This window comes from Oculina patagonica, chromosome 1 (assembly GCF_052425735.1).
Source record: "Oculina patagonica isolate OP01 chromosome 1, crgOcupat, whole genome shotgun sequence".
NCBI lineage: Eukaryota > Metazoa > Cnidaria > Anthozoa > Scleractinia > Oculinidae > Oculina > Oculina patagonica.
This window is the reverse complement of record NC_135758.1, coordinates 36938936-36958738: the sequence shown is the minus strand read 5'-3', so window position 1 is coordinate 36958738 and position 19803 is coordinate 36938936. Positions and strand designations below refer to the sequence as shown.

The following is a 19803-nucleotide window of genomic DNA, read 5'->3' as shown; positions in this document are numbered from 1 at the left end:
CCGGGTCTATTTTCAGACATCTCTCGAACGGGGAAAGATTTAAGAGTGCCGTGAGATTTTCTCCGTAGGGCTATCTAAAGAGGGTCGATTTATTGGCTTAATTTTTTTTTTCACCTCAGGTGGAAAAATCCATATTCCACGATCCCGGATTCCAGTGATGGAGAGGAATTTGAAGATTAATTTGGTGTTGGATACTGCGCACGAATTTCAAAACGAAACAGACTGAAACCGTGAATGGATGGATGGATGGACGGACGGACGCGATACCATAACGGCAAGAGACGAGGGAATGGCAGCTAGAGCAGTCAAAGCCATGTTCAGCGGATGAATAAGCCGGCAATCCATGTAACATTACATAACAGGGGAATTGGAATGTACCGTTCTACATAGATGTTTGTGAGAAGAATTAACTCTACCACCCCTCCTCTGGTTCTTCACCCTCTTCAAATTTCACGTACACCAGAAGAAATACACTGAAGAAAACACAAAGTGTTTATGAAAAAGAACAAAAAATAGCGTTGAGTATTTCGATGTTTTACAACGAATTGAAATTTGATTGCACTATTCAATGTTCAGGGATCGAGATAAAAAATGGCTAACCACCAAATAAATCTTACAGAGACTTGTACGTCTCCATAAGTATTGGTATGCACTAAAAAAAGGTCGTAGGAAAAATATTATATTATATATGGGTTGTAAAAAAATACCTTTAATGTAGTGTTTTTTATTGAATTAGTAATGGGCTCCTGATTATGACCAGGAAAGAGTCGGAAAAAACTATAATTTATAAAACATCAAGTGTAACAAACGAAAAAAAAAAATACCTACGTTTACCTTTAGAACTCATTTTTCTATCAAATCTTCGACAGCAGAAGAAAAGTCAATAAATTATTTCATTACTACTTATGCTTTCGTAGGAAGACCCAGGTCGAGGAATACCGGGGGTACTCCCTTACATACAGCAAAAAGTACATTTTTTAAACAAAGCTCAAGTAAATGCTGTCAGAGCGTCTTGTTTTACTTACGTCTCGCGCCAAACAAAAAAAAAAAAAGCAAGCGATTGCTATAGTAGTGTGCAGTGCGAGATGAATTGCATACAGGCTTACCGTTACCTAGCCTCCTACGCAGCGGTTCGTTTGGCTCGTCACGCAATCCTCCCCAACAGTCGTTCGTTGGGGAGGAAAGATTGCGTGACGAGCAAAAACAATTTCTCCAAAGGAGGCTGATCGTTACCACTAAAAGAAAAGAAAAGAAAATTAGTAATCACGAGGAACTGACATAATTGGTTAATGATGTCTTACATGGCCTCGTGTTTTCATTAGTTTTCTTCAGGTTGTAAACCCAATTGAATACTCGCACAATTCACACTAAATGATAAGAATTAAACTCCAGCTATTGTCTTTTGACTAAGCATCTCAATTGACGTAGTATGTCAATTTCATAATGATTCCCAATTGTATAAACTCACTGCGTGGTGCATAGTTTTACCTCCTTATCTGTCACGCCACGCTATGCTCTTCGTGCAAAGTGCTGCGTGACACACAGGCCTGGCCCAGAATCCCCGATAGCCTAAATAAGGGCTAGGGGGAAAACCTTAGCTACAAGGCCACCGGTAAGGTAAACTTCAAACCTCCCTCATCTCAGTCCCTGGACATCAGCTGGTACGGTTGGCAATGCCGATATTGGGCCTGGACTAAACGGATCTTCCGATTAAGATTCTCTTGTTTTGCACTGCCACACCGACTGCGGATAACGTTGCGATTTCTGGGTCCCTTATTCTAACTTAAAAAGGCCGCTTTTTGTACAAATAATCCCATTAAATTCAAAAAACAATTTTTCTACTGCAACTGACAGAAAGATGGGCAACAAGCGCATCGGAAAAAGTAAACCTCAACCCAGTCTTCTCTCAGCCAAAAGCATTTTCAAGCGTTGTCTAACAGAATTGAGTGAGTCACAGGCGGCCCAAGCTCACGATGTGAGGAGTTCAAATGAAATACGCGAAACGTGACTCTTGCCTGGTGGCATATGGAGGTGTTGTGTTACAACGATTCGTATTTTTAAAGGTTTGTATGGGAGTTAACCGTTTCGAATTTATAGCTAAATATAGTGATATTTTGACAATAAAATCAGCTTCCCTTGATGTCTTGTTGTTTTGTCTGTTGTTATCTCGTTTCTCAGGCCGATCCGAGGCGTTTTAAGCGAGTTATGCTATTTCGGGTTTCCACTAGCATAACTCCCGCTTAAAACGCCTCGGATCGGCCTGAGAACCGAGATAACAACAGATATAACAACAAGACATCAAGGGAAGTTGATTTTATTGTCAAAATATCATTATATTTAGCTATAATTGCAAAAGCGTTTTCTCCCATACAAACCTTTATAAATACGAATCGTTGTAACACAACACCTCCATATGCCACCAGCAAGAGTCACGTTTCGCGTATTTCAAATCGTGAGCTTGGGCCGCCGAGTGAATGCCATAAACGTTCCACCGAAATCTCATGGAATGACTATACGTCATCCATTTGTCTAAAAAAGAGCTGGGTAAAGGTTTTTCTAAAGCCGTGATAGGCGATGAACTTTAGCGTAATTTATTATCAGTGGTTGTTTTCAAACAGAGTTGAAAGCGGAAGAATTGTGCAAATCGGGTCAATCGGTATCAGCAACTAAATCGGTTCCCTTTTCATTGAAAGAAGGTGGTAAAAGGTTTTTTCGTGATCCGCGAAGGATCATTTTCCCCAAAAAATCGTGAAATGGCCATGTTTTTTTCCCGGAACGTGATCAAGGGTGGTAAAGGGTTTTTTTTTCGTGATCCGTGAAAGGCCTTTTTTCCTCGCGAATTGTGAAATGGCCATTTTATTCTTCGTAAAAACGTGGCCTACAACCCCTCCCCTTTACCCCCCACATTCACAGAAACGATCGATAGCCCGCGTAACTGGCGGTGATTCGCGACCGAGTGCAAGTGCCGTTTTGTTTATGGCGAATGGCAGAGGGACGAATTTTGCCACTCACGCACGCGGGCTTCGCCCGCAATTTAGGAGCCAAGAATGGTCCCTCAAAATGTCGCAGTGCTCGCAATGCTCGCAAAATTTTAGTGGGTGCTCGTTTACTCGTGCTCGCACATTTTTACAAGTGCTCGCATGCTCGGTTTTTAGTGGAGGTAGGTTTTTGAAAAGTGCTCGTTGCTCGCAAGGCTAATTTTTGTCAATGCTCGTGCTCGCAAAGAAAAACGCTGTGCTCGCATGCTCGCAAATGCTCGCAAAGACCATTTGATACCCCTCAATTTGTCTTGCGCCGCGCTATTCCCGCCAGCTACGCAGGCTACAGAAACAATACACCGCCAAATAAAAAAAAAATCGAATTAACTAGAGATAACTGCCTAAATGCAAAACTCGCAATCAGGCTGTATGCTAGAGCGGTTTTCACTTGAGTGTCGAAAGTTAATTGCGTTTGCTTTAGTTTTGCATTGCTACGCTTAGTGATTGGCTCAAAAATCTCGCGCCACTTTCTCAGCCAATCAGAACTAAAACTAAAACCAATCATGACTCGCTCGCGCACGTTTTCCCGCGCTTTGCGCTGGCTACATGTATTTGCTTCGAGTTTTGATTGGTTCACTGGATTGTCTGTGTCCTTTGTGATTGGCCGTAGTAATTACTTTGGTTTTGGTTTTACGACACTCAATTGAAAACTGCTCTAAAAGTAACGATCTGTCCACAGTGTGAGTTTTTGCGGCCATGTTGAATTTTGCAATTTCTCGGACACTGTACGGCAATATTTTCTGGCACTTTACTCGATGAAACCTCCGTTTAAAGAGCAACGTAAGTTTAGCAATCAATGGCAAGTGCGCGGTCAATTGAAGCTCACCAACTGGGTACAAACAATACAATGTCACAAATTTTGTGTCCAATCAGAGACCGGGATTTCAAAAAGCCTTGGAACCAGTCCGCTAAGAAAAAACTACCAGCGGCAGTTGCGCCACACTTGTAAACTTTCTTCGCGCCAACTGTGCTGTTCAAATGACTTCGTGTCGCTCCGACCAACCGTCCCACAAACCGTCCATGGGTCTCCGGAAATGAGGTGAGATTTTAATTCTGTAAAACATGGCAAGGAACTGTGGAAGAAAAAGGACAAGAAACAGTAAAAATGTTATTATTAGCAACATATCAACGTTCTTTATTCATGCTTAAAACAAAGGAAATCATAACCGTGACGGTGGTTTGTATATCTGATGTTAATTAGCATAGATTTATATTTACGATGTAATATGTCAAACGTACTAACACCGAGAGATAGGTGTTGAGGGTCTATTTGTAAAGCTGTGATGAAGCACGAAGCCCGAGTTTATAATATGTTTTCTCAAATGAAACAATGCGAAAAAATGTTGTTACATTTTTTTTCCCTTTGCCGTGAAAACGCGTTTCCATGTGACTTACTGCAATCCTACCACGCGTGACTGAAGAGCGGCAAGGCCGGTGTCAACAGCTAGGGAGCCGAAAACGGTTCCACAGAAGAGAATTTAGTCAAGGAAGCTATTTCTCCGTCAACGAAGAATAAAAATAAATAGTCCTGGAAGATTGATGTTAAATAAATGGCAAACTATTCGGAGATCAAGGAGGCATGTTTTTAAAAAGACAACGATTTTCACAAATTAAGGTTGCGCGAAAAGTCTCGTCGACTGGTATTGAAGAAATAAGGCCTTAGGATCAACATCACACGAAATAAGGCCTTAGGATCAACATCACACAGCGTAAACAGTCCTTTCCCGAATTACAGTATTTACGTTTGCAATCTAATAGCACACATGAAGTGTTCAGCTTTTTCATACATGTGAATAATTAAAAAAAATACGCGGTAAATATAATAATAGCTTTTAAAAATAATCTTCAAATTTGTGGGCAGAGAATAAAAGCAAGTCGAAACCTCATCGAAACCTTGGTTGTTATAGTCGATAACATGACTTACAACTAACGGAATGGGACAGATTGAAATATGATAGAACGATTTTATTAAAACCGTAAAACAAAAATGTCTCGATAAGAACCCGGAGAGGGAATAAAATTACATAAATATTCATTAATAATAAAATTTAAATAAAGCATCTGCTGTAACTTTACATGCAAATTAGTAGCGGCGCGATTAGGGTATCAAAACATAAGATATTTAAGTAAAATTTTCATAATACTAATTATTTCAGGACTGAATACAAATTTGGGAAACTTTGATTTGAATATGGAGCGAAAAGACCTGATACCAAGCAATGACTCTATCGAATCTGGCAGCTTCAGTGGGCTACACATGAAAAAGGCCGAAACCAAAGTTAGCGATCACGAGCTTGGCTCGGCATTATTAGCAGAGGAAGCGTCAACACAAAGGTTTTCATGGTCCCTCCGCAAAGTGGTAATTTTGGCTTCGTTGTGCCTTGTCCCGGTTTTGTCATTTGGAGCGCTTTCCATGATTGCACCATTTTATCCACACGAGGTAAGTTCAGTTATAAGTAAACAACTTACTGTATAATATTAATATCTCTTTTGTATTTCCACATGTATATATTTTTTGGCTTTGCAAAATTATTTATTAAACAACACCTTAACTTCTCCGGTTTTCCTCCCTCCACAAAAACCAACCCTTCCAAATTCCAATTCAATCGGGAATACACGGCCCTACAAGCTTATAGCTTTAATCCTCGCCGTGTCTAAATAAAGGTAATTTATTTATTTTTTATTATTTAGTAATTGGCCATAACCGGTATAAAGGCCCAGTAATACGGGCAACATTTTCTTTCAACTTGTCTCGCAACATTGTTGCATTGCAAGTTGCATTGTTACGTCAACTGTTGCGCGAAGTTGACTTGAATTCAGCTTTGTGCAACATGTTGCCGCAACTAGCAACACGGTGGAAATACATGCAACGACACGTTACAGTTTGCAATGCAACAATGGTGCGAGGCAAGTTGAAAGAAAATGTTGCCAGTACTACTGGGCCTTAAATCCCCCTCTCCCCAACACGGCTTATAAGCCCCGACATAAGCCCCTGGCTAGAGATCCGTCTGTCTTCTAACGAAAAAAAAAAATATTTCGGATATAAACCGTTCATCATCCAACTTTTCCATTTTAACTAACGTCTCCAAAAAACATTAGACTTTAAAAATGGAAATAAGAAACGAAGAAATTTGCAGATAGAGTGCAGATAATTAACCAGTATCTTTCTTACATATCTCTCATCAGAATCTTAATGCCGTTTCTCATAATATATGGGTTTTTCATGCCCCTTTAGCCCTCAGGAAATAATTAACCCCTCTAACCTCCACTCTAAACTCCTTATCTCCCATAAAGTTGTAAAAAAGAAAAAAAGGGGTTAACTCATCTGGTCGTATATTTTTAATAAACAGCTTTTCTTCAAGCAAAACATATACACTTACAGACATGCACCTGCGGGTGCGGGCATGCTGCGCTTATTTGCAAAGAGACTGTTATGTCTGCTTACTTTAATTTACTTCAACAGGCAGAAGTCAGAGGAGTATCCACCGCCGTGGTGGGTCTTATCTTTGGAACTTATCCATTTATGGTCTTCATCTTTTCTCCTATCTGTGGACTTCTGGTTAGCAGTTTTATTTAATTCCCATTTCCTTTTTTATTAAAAGATATCAAAAGAATCGTGCTGTCTTGAAATACAATATGAATCGAGAATTATAATTTTATATCTTATTTATCCTTAGTGTCATAAACTGTAGATTTAACTTCATTTGTGCTTATTTGACAGGTCGCAAAGTATGGCACTAACAGAGTTCTCTTGTTTGGCATGTTTGTTGGCGGGACATCTGTTATCACTTTTAAGTAAGAAATGAAATTGCCCTGATAAACCTTGTCGAAGACTGTTCACAACCTCTCTTTCACCCCAAAAACCCCACAAAAAGGCCAAGCTCCCCGTCCCTCACCCCTTCGCGCCCCCGTTGTACGCTGGCGTCCAGGTCTCTCGCGATTCTTTTCCTGCGTTCACGGCAACGATCGAAGAAAAAGACGAGAAATGCATGTAGAGAGTTGTCCACAGTCTATAACTGTCTATGAATTCAGTAATATTTGATGTTTGTTATGTATGCTAGATAACATATCGACCGGGAGGACCAGGTGATCAGCTACTCACTCGTTCACTCTTCCCTCCTTCCTTCCTTCCTTCCTTCCTCCCTTCATGCCTTCATGCCTTCATGCCTTCCTTCCTTCATGCCTTCATGCCTTCATGCTTTCATGCCTTCATGCCTTCATGCCTTCATGCCTTCATGCCTTCATGCCTTCCTTCCTTCATGCCTTCATGCCTTCATGCCTTCATGCCTTCATGCCTTCATGCCTTCATGCCTTCATGCCTTCATGCCTTCATGCCTTCATGCCTTCATGCCTTCATGCCTTCATGCCTGCCTGCCTGCTTGCCTGCCTGCCTGCCTGCCTGCCTTCGTCACTTAGTTATTGTTGTTGGAGTGGAGTGGTTAATTACAGTGTTGAGATAATTTAAGTCATTTACACTTTCGCTTTTTTTTGTTTTCAGCTTTGGTGCTTGGATTTCCAGTGCAACGGAGTTTGTCGTGTTAAGCTTCCTGTTGAGGGCAATCTGTGCATTTGGAGGGGCTGCCTCTGAAATTGCAGCGATGTCAATTGTGATAGAAGAGTTTCCTGACAGATTAGGAATGGCATCAGTATGTTTGTTTCTATAGCCAGAATGCAAACTGCAAACAATCCCTGGAATATCACGGCCGACGAGCATGTAGTACTATAAAGTGTAAAGAGATCTGGCTAAGACTAGACTTCCTCAAGACCGAGCACGATAGTTCATTTCATTATTCCACATACTACCAATCAAAAAATTGTTTTACCCGGCCACGCCAAGACTTGTAAATTACACAAGCACATACACGAAATTGTAGACATTACAACTTAGTATAACCAGACTATCAGACAAGCTCGAAATCCGATTGGCTACGCAAACGCGGTCTAATTTTCGAGAAACCGTCCTGGGAGTGCGCTCAAATAATACTGCCGAAACCACAAACCAAAACTAAAAAAACCCACTTTCACTGAACTTTTTAAACAGATCGGTCTCTGGGTTATGCTAAAACAATCAGATGGCTCGCTCTTAGTTTCTTTCGCCTTTTGAGATCTTTTTTGGTTGACTCGTCAACCATCAGCCGATAGAAATCTCGACCTTGCCGTCTAATTCATTTCTGTTTTAACGATATTTTTCAATAAAAAAAATACAAAATTTGCGTGAATTAGTTGAACATCTTTAAGACATGTATTTCATTCATCACTTCCCCGAAACTAACATGTACATCTCTACAATTAAAAATGTTACCCCCCCCGCCCCCACGCCCGTATATCATTAAAACGACTCTCTGCAGATTAAATTCACTAATTTTATTTAAAATTGTTTTTTAAGGGAATCGTAGAGACATCTATTGGAGTAGGATTTTTTCTGGGACCTGCCCTTGGCGGAGGTCTCTACACAGTAAGTAACATAATAGGACTGATATCACAACTGGCCACATTGTCTTGTAATCTAAACCGTTTTTCATTTAACGTGCGGAATAGCGGCAATCATTTATTTGCAAACTTTACTGAATAGAGCGTTTTCCGTTTAACGCGAAGTCATTCCGGCAATGTTCATGTCATTTCAGGTTGGTGGATTTCAACTGTCATTTGTTGTTCTTGGTTGCTCCATGATCGCTGCTATTCCAGTTTTATTTTGTGTGCTTTCCCGTTGTGGAGTTCACTCAGGAAAAATTCCTGATCAAGAAAAAGCTTCTTTTCCGATAATTGAAGCCTTGAAAATTCCCGCTGTGCTGATGGCTGGTGAGTATAGTGACTTTTTATTTTCGTTAGTGATCAACAAACATTTTCTCCTTATAACATCAATTCATAATCTAGTACAAGTCATGGGGAGTAGTATGGTAGGGACCGGAGTGGTGAAGGTACGTGGTGGTAATGCCGGTGGCGGTGAAAAACAATACAATTGTGGTGGTGGTGGTGGAGGAGGAGGGGGAGGAGGAGGAGGTGTTGACAGAAGATTTTACAAATGTTTTTTCTTAGGGCTCCCTGAGTGTTTAAGCACTTTTATTAAGCCGGCACCATTGTTCGAAAATAATTTAATCCACAAAATGGTGGCCTAACCGGTCCCTACTATACTCCCGGGGGGGGTACTCCCATAAATTTCGGGTAGGGGTGTGCCGCAAAGGTTCTTAAACCCTGACCCTATTTAAGGATAAAGAAAGCGAAAATTGATACCCTTTTTAAGGCCCAAAACTGAAAAATGACACCCTATTCAAGGGAAGAAGAAACGTTCCGTGACGACGCAAATAACGGCTAACCGCACACGGCCAAACACAAAACTTTATAAAATCAAAATCGCTTTACTAACACTTGAACGGATGCCTTTTTTTACGTTTAGCTGGCCGTTTATTTTAGCTGATAGAATTTAGGTGACCCTATCTAAGGATCACACCGGGAACATATTGCCAAAAGGAGCAAAAATGATACCCTATTTAAGGACTGAGAACCTCAAAAACCATACCCTATCGGGCGGCACATACCTATATAGCCCATAAATGGGAGTACCCCCCACCCCGGGACTATACTACTCATGGGAAATAGTAGTAGGGATTGAGTGGAGCACAATTTTGTATGTGTAAACGGACTGTCCGATCTATTCACAAGAACATTAGTCCCTTATTGTTTAGAGAAGGAAGACCAATTTTAGCTAATGTCAGGTCAAGAGAATAGTCCATTTTCGAATTCTCGGTATTGGATTAGAACTATCTTGCAATGGAGGCTAATGCGGGTAATCTTTTCAAATGCAAATGACATGACGCTCTTTACTAATTAAGAATATATTAATAATTTTTAATGATATTCCCCCTCATTAGAAGCTATTTCCAGTCCAATGCCGAGAATATGAAAATGGTCTATTGTAGGTTGAGACTTCGCCTATTTTAGGAAAAGACCACGCATTTCTGTTTGTTTATCTATTACAAGACCAAGAAGAATAATTTACATGGACTAAGGTCGGTTAGAAAAGAAAGGCAAAAAGTGGCCTGTTCCAGGCGTTCAACTAACCGAACGTCTGGAATGGGCTTGACAAAAATGAGTTACATGTAACTTGCGTTTTCGTTTGGCCAGGACCTGCGTGTAACGCGTTGATCATGATTTGTGATGAAAACCTGAACTTGCCAAAACGCAAACCGGAACCAGCTTCGGCAAATTTGCAAGACGCTTTTGGCAAACAGCCAATCGCGGTGCAACATTGAAAGCTACGCAGAAAAATACCCCTCGGATTTGACTGTGAACTTTTTTATCACAGCCGTTTGTTTTACCACTGCTGGGATAACACAAGGTTACCTTGATCCCATTCTGGGACTGCATTTGGAAGAAGTAAGTATTTTTTTAGTTCGACACCAAAACCAAGTTTTCTTTCCTACTCGTGTTATTGGACTATAGTATCAGCCAAGGGTAGGTTATTTTCAAAAGAAAATTTAGCAGAAAACTCTTGTAAGGGAAGATTGTATGTTATCTGTTACGTAAAAGTTTAATATACCTATTCACATAGTAGTAAGTAAGGGATACTTCTTGTTACTTAGTTGTCAACTTGTTGTTAGGCTATATACATGGGGTATTTTTGCCTTCAATATATCAACCTGAAGAAAAGCTTTTGAACTGGTCTGTCAACGGGTGGTAAGAAAACGAAACGCTTTTATTAGCGAACTGAACAAGCAACAACTCGACTTCTGTCCAGGACTCAGAATTTTCCTTTTTTACAACATTTGACAGGGTGTGACAGGTGATATTCGCTCTACTTCAGACTTCTGGAAACCGAATGAGAGCACGCTTATTTGTAGACGTGAGCACATGTCCAGAATACTTCCTAATGTTCACGATGTTTAGACTTTCTAAAGTTCTTTGCAATATTATTTGTTGACGCTGTGGTCCTTTGTTGCAATTGGCTTCCTGGTCGTCTTTGAGCGATTCTCGTTACAACCTTCGCTCGCAATAAACTCGACTTAGGGTCGATGGCCGACTTGAATTGGAAAAATCCAATAGCAAAAATACAAAAGAATAACTCCCTCGGGATTTGTTATTCACGCGGGCTGAATATACCACTGTTTCTTTCCATTCGTCCTGCTAGATGATGAACCTGAATGCTACTCAGATCGGCCTAGTTTTTCTCGTTTTTGCAGTGGTATATACCCTTGTAACACCACTGGCAGGCTGGATAGGAGATAAAACGGTGAGTATTTATAACATACACCGTGCCTTGAGGTTATGAGATATTTGTCAGCCATATTCGTATCCTTACAGGTGAAGCCGAAACTCGTCAATGGTGACCGGTCTCTCTTCGTTATCTCTAATGTCCCGCGAAACTGAAAACGAGACGAGCGGTTTGTGTGCGGGAAACCCCTTGTACACTGCAGGCGATATTTGATGCAATTTTCGTCGCGATTTTCACTGAAATTTTTGCCTCGCTGGGATTAAAACTCGCGTATAAACCAGCCGTGATTTCAGTGCGATTCGGTCATGATCCAGTACGATATCGCTGTAGGTCGTAGGTTACGACGAAAACAGTAACATTCTTGTTTAATATAAGACTAGTGTAGATGCTCTGATACAAACCTCAGTTTGTTTTAACGATAAGCATAATTTGAATTTCTTTTTTGCAGCAATGTCACCGATGGCTGACCGTTGCAGGATACATAGGCTCTGGGTTTGGTAGTTTTCTGCTAGGACCTGCACCATTTCTTACTTTTTTCCTGCCTACCAAGTATGTTTCAGACTCTCTTACCATAATCGAGACTTAACGATATACGCTCAAACCCCCTATTAAGCGCCCACCCATTTAGCGCCCATCCGCTATAAATCGACCAGTTATCAAAGTCTTGAAACTGTTTTCAGTATAACACTTTAAATAAAATCTCTATAAAGCGGCCACAGCCACCTTTTGGCGTCCCGACAAGGGTTCTTCTATTGTTTTTGCCTCTATTTTATAGCGGCCAGCACTGCTTATGACAGACAAGTGTCTCAGAATAGAAGGTGACAGCTGATAATATAAAATCATTCAAAAAAAGGTTGTCGTCATCTTCAAGTGATTTTTTAATTCCTTTTCACGTTATAATGTATTAAAAAAATCTGACCTTTCTAAAGGCCTTTCGCTAATTCCTGACGAGCCCCTATTACAAGCCCCCTATGACGAGCCGCTATTACGAGCCCTTACTGCGCGCTGAGGAAACTTTCTAAACGCATACAGGGCTGGTAGCCATTGCGTTAACTTCGCTAGCAATTAACTCCCTCAAATGGTCTGTGACCCAGAATTTTAATTTGTTTTTGATAGACGACTTCCTCTTCCAATTCTCAGTGGTCTTCTGGACATTTTATCTCCGCGACGAAATCGGCGACCACTCTTTTTTTACATTTCTGACATGAGTAACTCATAATCTCACAAAGGTGAAAGTTTTAGAAAAGAGTCAATGTGCGAAGATTTTCGCGCAAACGTCCTTAAATGGCAACTTGCCATTTCCCAAAGAGTGGCCGCTAAATCAAGGGTTCTACTGTACTCTGTCGCGTGTGACAGAGCATGTTGTAGCATGTTGTGCTGCGTCGCTGTATCTGTTGTCATTTTTGCTTCCAGGAGAGTTTGGTTCGTGTGCCTGTCTATGGCGATCATGGGTTTTTCTTCGGGGACTTTCTTTGTACAATTGATGCCAGATTTAGTGAAAGTAATGAGGTAAGTAGCACTAGTTGTCAAACAGTCTGAGAGCATAACGACTTTTAAAAATAACCTTTAAACATTTCTTTTTTGCAATAGTTTTTAACCTAGTCATAGATTTTAATTATTGCATGTTTTAGTTAGATTTTTAGCTAGTTTAATATTTTTACTCTTTTAACTTAAAACTGAATTTCTGTATTTAAAAACATTTTTACTTTTATCGTTTTATTCTTTCATGTAAGCGCATTGAGAATTTTAAATGCGAAATAAGAACCTTTTTATTATTATTACTAGTAACACGTGACTCGCAGGGCCTCGCGAAGCTCTGGGTTGGGGAGGGGGGGGGGGTGTTATAAATAAGGAGTGGATTATTTGAAGTTGAACATTAATTGAATTGTACATATTCAATTTTCCACAGTAGGCAGGAAGATATATTGGTTAAAAATTTAAAAATATTTTTTGGAGGGGGTAGCATTGGATAGGTAGTGGATTGGGGAGTGATGGGGTGGTTGATACAATGAATTAAAATCGCTGGAGAAAAGTACCAATTTTTCTCTTTGGCAGGTTTCCCCCTTGTTTGCCAAAAAGTACCCCCTTCCTTATTTGAGGAACTGTAAGATTAATGTTATCCCTCCCCATTGGAACAAGGAAAGGCCCATTTGTAACTTAAAGAGGTATAAAGCGTTGGAAGCGCAGGCTATTTTCAAAATCATCGACAAATTATTGGATAATCGCATTTTGGACATTTGTTTGAGGGCATTAAAAAAAAAAAGAAGAACGAACGGCAGGAGGATTCGAACCCTCCACCCGCGCGCCCCTGATGGCGATGAAAGGTTTATAGCCTGAATAGGCGTTGAGGGAGTATTATGTGGAAATCAGTGTTATTTTAATCCGAAAAGAAAAACGATAAAAATGAAAGGCTCAGGATTCGAACCCACAAAAAATAATAATAATAATAAAAAAAAACCCTAGCCGGATTCGAACTCCCGCCCTCAGTCCCGAAGATCTGATTTCAAGTTCGACGCCTCACACCATTAGGCCACCAGCGCGCGGCCGTGTGACGCCATTTCCGCCACACACCAAGCTCACAAATATATATATATATATATATATATATATATATATATATATATATATATATATATATATATATATATATATATATATATATATATATATATATATATATATTAACAGTGAAAATAGAAAAAACTACACTTTCATCCCATTTCATTCCCATTTCATCCCATTTCATTTTTCTATTTTCACTGTTTATATATTACGCTCTGCTTAAATGTATCGAGCACTTTAATACGGAAAATCGAAACACATAATTCCTATATATATATATATATATATATATATATATATATATATATATATATATAGACCGTAAACTCCACACGAGATTTCATCCCGCCTGAGCCCTTTGAGGGACAAAATTATACACCCCACTACGCTCGGCCCGAGGAATTATTATTATTATTATTACTAGTAGTAATCAGAGATCAGGGGAGTGCGTTCGACCTATAGGTTAAAAAAGAGACCCAAGGTAAGCAAGTAGTGGCAAGAAACCGACATGGCCGACCTACTAGTAGTATGCCTTATGTCAAAGTTAGTTACTATGCTTATACCTCACTAAACGCGAGGAGGATAAGTGTGAGAAAGATTGTGTGACGAGCCAAAAGAACATAGAATGAATGAATATTGTGTACACAAAAATAATTATTTATTTCACTAAACTTGTTATCGTTTGGCACTAAACTAGATTTAACTTCCACAAACTTCTGGAAATAGTTTCACTTCGATTTAAAATTCACAGACATAATTCACATAGGAATCCACTACACGCATATTACATTCACTATACAAAAATTTCCTCGTCAAAACCTCTAGTGTTTCTAGGAATCACGATATATCACAAATTCAAAGAAGTGATAAAACAATTTTGATCCGTATTATACCCACTATCGATGCATTTAATTCTAACAATTTGTATTTTTGTGCAACATATAATTACAGGAAAATACGCTGGTTTTTTTTTACCTACGAACGAACTCCGTACGAAACTACGCATCGACTTACTCGATTTCCACTCTTTTTTTGACGTTCGGTGGCTGAAGACAACTCTGCTACCTTGGATGATAACCTTCTAATGTTCTCCCTGACATTTTTGGCAAAATTACAATTCTGGCCACACGTATTTAACCCTTTTTTCAAGCAAAATGATGTTTCTAAGCTCCGTTTGGGACGCTATCTTGATTTGCATGAAATCGAGGCCATCTGTGGCTACCAGTTTCCCGGCCGAGATTTGCCCCTGCAAAAATCAATCGGGGCGGCCAATCTGGTGTCCATACACCTGCGCGCGCATTACGGCTCGATTCATTCCGCATAACAGTACACAGGCATACCAACTCAAAAGACACAGGACGCAAAAACAAAATTAGGCTTGCGCTCTCCTTCGTCGAACGCAATTATTATTATTATTATTATTATTATTATTATTATTATTATTATTATTATTATTATTATTAGTTACGATTCTTTCGGCTTTTGTTATGCCCCGGGTTTTTTTTTTTTTTTTGCATTTAGCGTTGTTTTTTCCAAATAAGGTCCTTTTTATTAATGTATGGGTGCCCTATAAAAATAAGATTGGTTAGACTGTTATATATATAACTACTACTGACCACCTCGTCAATCGTGTCATGTGACATTTAATTTTAATGTTTAATTGTATTTGCGCTCGATCCAATGATGGTCGTAAAGAAATAAGTTTCATTCAATCTTTTGTGTTTTGTTTATAGGGATAAAGGAATGCCTGACAATTCTGCTACACGTGGAGTGATTTCAAGCATCTTAATCGGCATGGTTAATTTGGGGTATGTTGTTCTGTTAAAGCGGTGACAAACGAGGACACATTGTGGCGGACACATTGTTGCTCATGATGTTTTCTTGGGCGAGCAAACGGAGAAACATTTGTTGCGAACACAAAATGTTTCTGGAAGAAATCAGAAACATTTTTTGTGTTTCTAACACAAATTTTGTGTCCGCAACGAAAGTTGCGCGCGCGGGCAAACAGGGAAACATTTGTGTCCACAACAATGCGTCCGCAGCATTGTCTCCACATTTACCACCACCTAGAACCTGTTAAAATCCATCAAAAAAAATACTCTCGCAGTAATCGATCAAACAGGTCACTTGATAAACGTCTACCGGACAGTTATTCCTTACGGCAACCAATTAGGTGATTTAAATTTTTGAGGTTTGGACTAAAATCCGAGACAACAAGGGCTTAAATATAGAGCAGTTATAGATTACTGATTTTCTTTTTGCCCCTCTCTCGATGACAGCACCCTAGATCGAAAGACAAATTCGTTATGCCTTAAATTTTAAATTCGTCGTGTAACTTGAACAAAGTGCAGACGAGTTACTATTAAATTGCGCTTTTCATTTTCATATTGTAGTGCAACCATTGGTCCAACCCTGGCTGGGATTATAGATCAGCACATTGGATTTCAATGGGCAATGGTGGTAAGATTTGGTGCGATTCTCGCACTTAAGGATAATTCTATTATCAGTCCTTATCGGATCTTATTTGCTCGTTTACTCTCATATGTCATAGCCGTTTTATACAAGAGACGCATAATCAATCCGTCTGAACGAACTTAGCCTTTTTGGTGTGTCTAGTTATGTGTTTATAATAAAGACAAGCCATAGTTAGTACCTACTAACTATGGACAAGCAGAAGATGGATTCTGCGTCAAACAAACTATCAGCAGCTTGAGTGTGGCTCAAACGACGAACTTAGGAGCTGTTTACATGATATTGGAATGACTTTCGTTTCAGAACGAGTTCATTGTCTTCATGCCATCTCTATTTATTTATTTATTTCTCTGCATCTATTTATTTACATGATGCCGAGACGCAATTTCGTTCCCGCACAGGTCTTTCCGGAATGAGTTCATTGCAGTTTTCGTTCCAGGTGACATTCCGAGATGAAATCGCAAACCGTGTAGTCTGGGGCGAGTGGCGCATGCGTATCGTTTTCAACATGGCGGACATCTTTGTTTTGAATCTGGCGCAAGAACCATGCACGCGGCAAAAAGGCTGAGCCGGTCGTTACGTGAATGGAGAACTTCATTTTGGAACGAAACTCGTTTGGGGATGAAAATCATTCCGGCATCATGCACGTAAACAGCCCCTAAGAGAAAACTTGGCTGAGACGGTAATCCGTCCGTGTGTATAAGGGCGGACATCGACGAATTATGCGTCTAAGTATAACGGACTACATTTATGCGCTGACTACACTTGTTAGTTCGCCTCTTTGTTACACTAGACGCATAAAATAGCAGACGCATAATTCATCTATACGGCTTAGGTTTCTCAACTGACAATAAAACTGGATCAATCAACTTCATCTTTTGACAAATCGTCGACTTACAAACATTTTACAATCAACAGCATTTAAAAATGCTGTTGATTGAAATACGTTTATGTTCGATAATAGAATGTTTGCCTAAATCTCTCTTATTTCCTTTGGATTTAGGTTCTTGGTAGCATCAGTTTTTCTCAGGTAAGGTGTTCCCTATAGACGGATTCGGCTTACGTGTTTTCATCCTTGTTGCAACCCAATTCAGACCGCGTGATGATTCATTTGGGAGGTTACAATATTGCAATTTGTCATACGCAACTGAGTGCACGAGTAATGTACGAAGAGAACAGTTGTAACCTCTTAAATTGGGTGGTAATAGTGTTGCAAACACATAAGCCGAATCCGTCCATGCAAGCATGCCAAACATGAGAGTAAAGTTTTTATGAATCAAATTAGTCAATGAGTCATGAGTCAATAAGTCAATGAGTCATAACTGAAACTGAAACTTTGTTTACCCTCGGTATTATGAGCCGTGTTAGGGCTCTAGCAAGTATATGCTAATGAAACCGAGCATTCCATAGTATACAACACAATGCGCAAAGATAGACCACAACACCGGGAACTCCGTGCCCTACTCTAAGCAAACTGAAGTGCAACTAACCGCAAGCAAACTAGAGTAGAACTAACCGTAAGCAAACTAGAGTAGAACTAACGCAAATTCATCAACAGATAACCTAGTTTTGTGTAAAAATCGCCTTGACTCATTGACTCATGACTCATAGACTCATTTGACTCATAAAACAGGAGATCTCGTTCATCATCTAATATCTCATTACAATATTCATATAATTGTAAGCATACAGGTAATGAGAATAATGAAAGTAGTAACTGAATTCTTATTGTCTTTGATAACACTAGCAACATCGCTGAACTAGCCCAAGCTGTACCGGGCGTTCGGTTAGTCGGGGTGCAGCGCGAGAAACGAAATGAGCGCCAAGAATACTAGCCTCCGACTCTCTCCTTCGCAGAGGCCTCTAATTTTTTGTACGGGCTGGGAAATGGGGAGAGGTGAAAAGTAAGCGCGCGGAGCCTGGGGGGATTCGAAACGAAAGTGAGCGGGGACACTGGGAAGGGAAAAGGCAAGGAACCTTTGCGGAGGAGAGAGGGCCTCCCACGCAGTCGTTTTCAGGGGGCGATCGTGTTTTACTCCTTCCAACAAACACGATCGACCCTAAAAACGACTTCGCGGGAGGCTAGAAGAGCATGAGTGGGAAAATACCACTCCCCTGTCGCGCTCACGCTCTCCAACCGAACCGAACGCCTGGGACAGGCTATCGATAAACTTGATAATTCACCAATGATATTATTACTAACACGTTAAAAGAACTAAGGTTTTTTGTGTGTTTAATAAGCTGGAGAGATGGTTCTAAAATCTCCTGACATATCATGCTTTAATTAATCAATGCTAGATTAAATTTTACTGGGCTATCTGGTATTGCCTGTGTGATGTTTTCCTTTTCTTTATATAATATTTGAATTTTGTTCAGGAATTTTGAGATATATAATTTATAATCTATTGTTTGTCTTTAGGCTATAGTATTGGTGGTGTTTACTTTGTTGGAAGGAACTGAAGCGGGAAGGTAAGACAAAGTGGAACTGTTTAAAGATTAAATAAGGGTCCTGAGAATGAACCAATGCCTGAAGGCTACAGTTGACGAAAACAGAAATTTTAGGGTGGTTTGCTTCACAATTTCTTATAATTATACGCAGCTGCAATTGTTTACTTTTTTAATCGCGAAATTCGATGTGTCGCAAAAGAAAAATCTCCTAAAAATTACGGAAAGTACCAACCAACGTGCAGAAGGCAAGTAAACAATCAAAGGCTTAGGACGGTGTTCACACTTGGTGCCTGGGCACGATGCCCAAGTACAGTTCTCGCTGGGCACTAATGTGAATGATAGTATTTTTTCATGATCAAGTGCCCACGCCATACAAGGTCTTTGTCTTACTCCATTGTTTTTGAAATTTCGCACGAAATGCTTCAGGGATCTTTAAAGGGCTACATTCCGGGTCTATTCTCAGACATTCTCGAACGGGGAAAGAATCGAGAGTGCCGTAAGGCTAGCGTAGAGGAAATTTATTTATTGGCTTAACTTTATTTCGCCTTAGGTGGAGAAATCCATATTCTTCGATTCCGGATTCCAGTGACGAAGAGGAATTCGAAGAACTGGTTTTGGATTCTGCGCACGAAAACGAGACACAGCTAGCGCTGAAACCGTGAATGGATGGATGGACGGACGGACGGACCGACGGACGGACGTATGCTTAGAGACGGTGTGCAGCGCGGCGGTTATGGCAAGAGAGAGGAACGGCGGCTAGAGCACGGAGCCGTGCTCTTCGGGTTAATCAGCCAGCTGTCCATATAACATTACAGGCGTAAGGGAATCGGATTGTTCCTTTCTACATAGATGTTTGTGTCCGGCACCTCTTACTACCCCTTCTCTGGTTCTTCGCCCTCTTCTATTGCGTCAAAACGACTAGATGTGTTAGAAGTTGGAAATAAATCAGCCATCAGCTAATGTGTTCGCATTTCACGTGTAGACAAAAAAGAAAACAGTTCAAAGTATTTCTGTGAAAAAGAAAAAAACAAAAGAGTTGGAGACGACGACGAAATTAAATGCACTATTCAATTA

General features: G+C 40.1%; 3 protein-coding genes across 4 annotated transcripts in view; all 3 read left to right on the top strand.

Annotated features, from left to right (window-relative positions):
* The window catches only part of LOC144628059 (MFS-type transporter SLC18B1-like), a 40746-nt gene extending 39936 nt beyond the window's left edge, over positions 1-810 (top strand). Inside the window, exon 16 of the mRNA XM_078486116.1 lies at positions 121-810. Within this exon, the coding sequence (XP_078342242.1) occupies positions 121-180 (60 nt within the window). The 3' untranslated portion in view covers positions 181-810. The remainder of the gene's footprint in view (positions 1-120) is intronic.
* Positions 1-19803, top strand: part of LOC144646870 (uncharacterized) — a 107555-nt gene extending 87752 nt beyond the window's left edge. Inside the window, exon 27 of the mRNA XM_078506574.1 lies at positions 19492-19803. The gene's annotated coding sequence lies outside the window, so the exon portion shown is untranslated. The remainder of the gene's footprint in view (positions 1-19491) is intronic.
* The window catches only part of LOC144628029 (MFS-type transporter SLC18B1-like), a 39050-nt gene extending 19247 nt beyond the window's left edge, over positions 1-19803 (top strand). The window contains exons 1-16 of one of the 2 annotated variants that reach the window (XM_078486081.1): positions 3989-4077; positions 5195-5478; positions 6502-6597; positions 6760-6833; positions 7537-7684; positions 8425-8493; positions 8663-8837; positions 10342-10412; positions 11164-11265; positions 11696-11796; positions 12661-12756; positions 15543-15617; positions 16203-16269; positions 17285-17311; positions 18701-18750; positions 19280-19803. In XM_078486081.1, coding sequence (XP_078342207.1) covers positions 5230-5478; positions 6502-6597; positions 6760-6833; positions 7537-7684; positions 8425-8493; positions 8663-8837; positions 10342-10412; positions 11164-11265; positions 11696-11796; positions 12661-12756; positions 15543-15617; positions 16203-16269; positions 17285-17311; positions 18701-18750; positions 19280-19391 — 1512 coding nt within the window. In that variant the 5' untranslated portion in view covers positions 3989-4077; positions 5195-5229 and the 3' untranslated portion in view covers positions 19392-19803. Of the gene's footprint in view, positions 1-3988; positions 4078-5194; positions 5479-6501; positions 6598-6759; positions 6834-7536; positions 7685-8424; positions 8494-8662; positions 8838-10341; positions 10413-11163; positions 11266-11695; positions 11797-12660; positions 12757-15542; positions 15618-16202; positions 16270-17284; positions 17312-18700; positions 18751-19279 lie in introns of those variants that run through there. The other variant, XM_078486089.1, reaches the window with a different exon arrangement.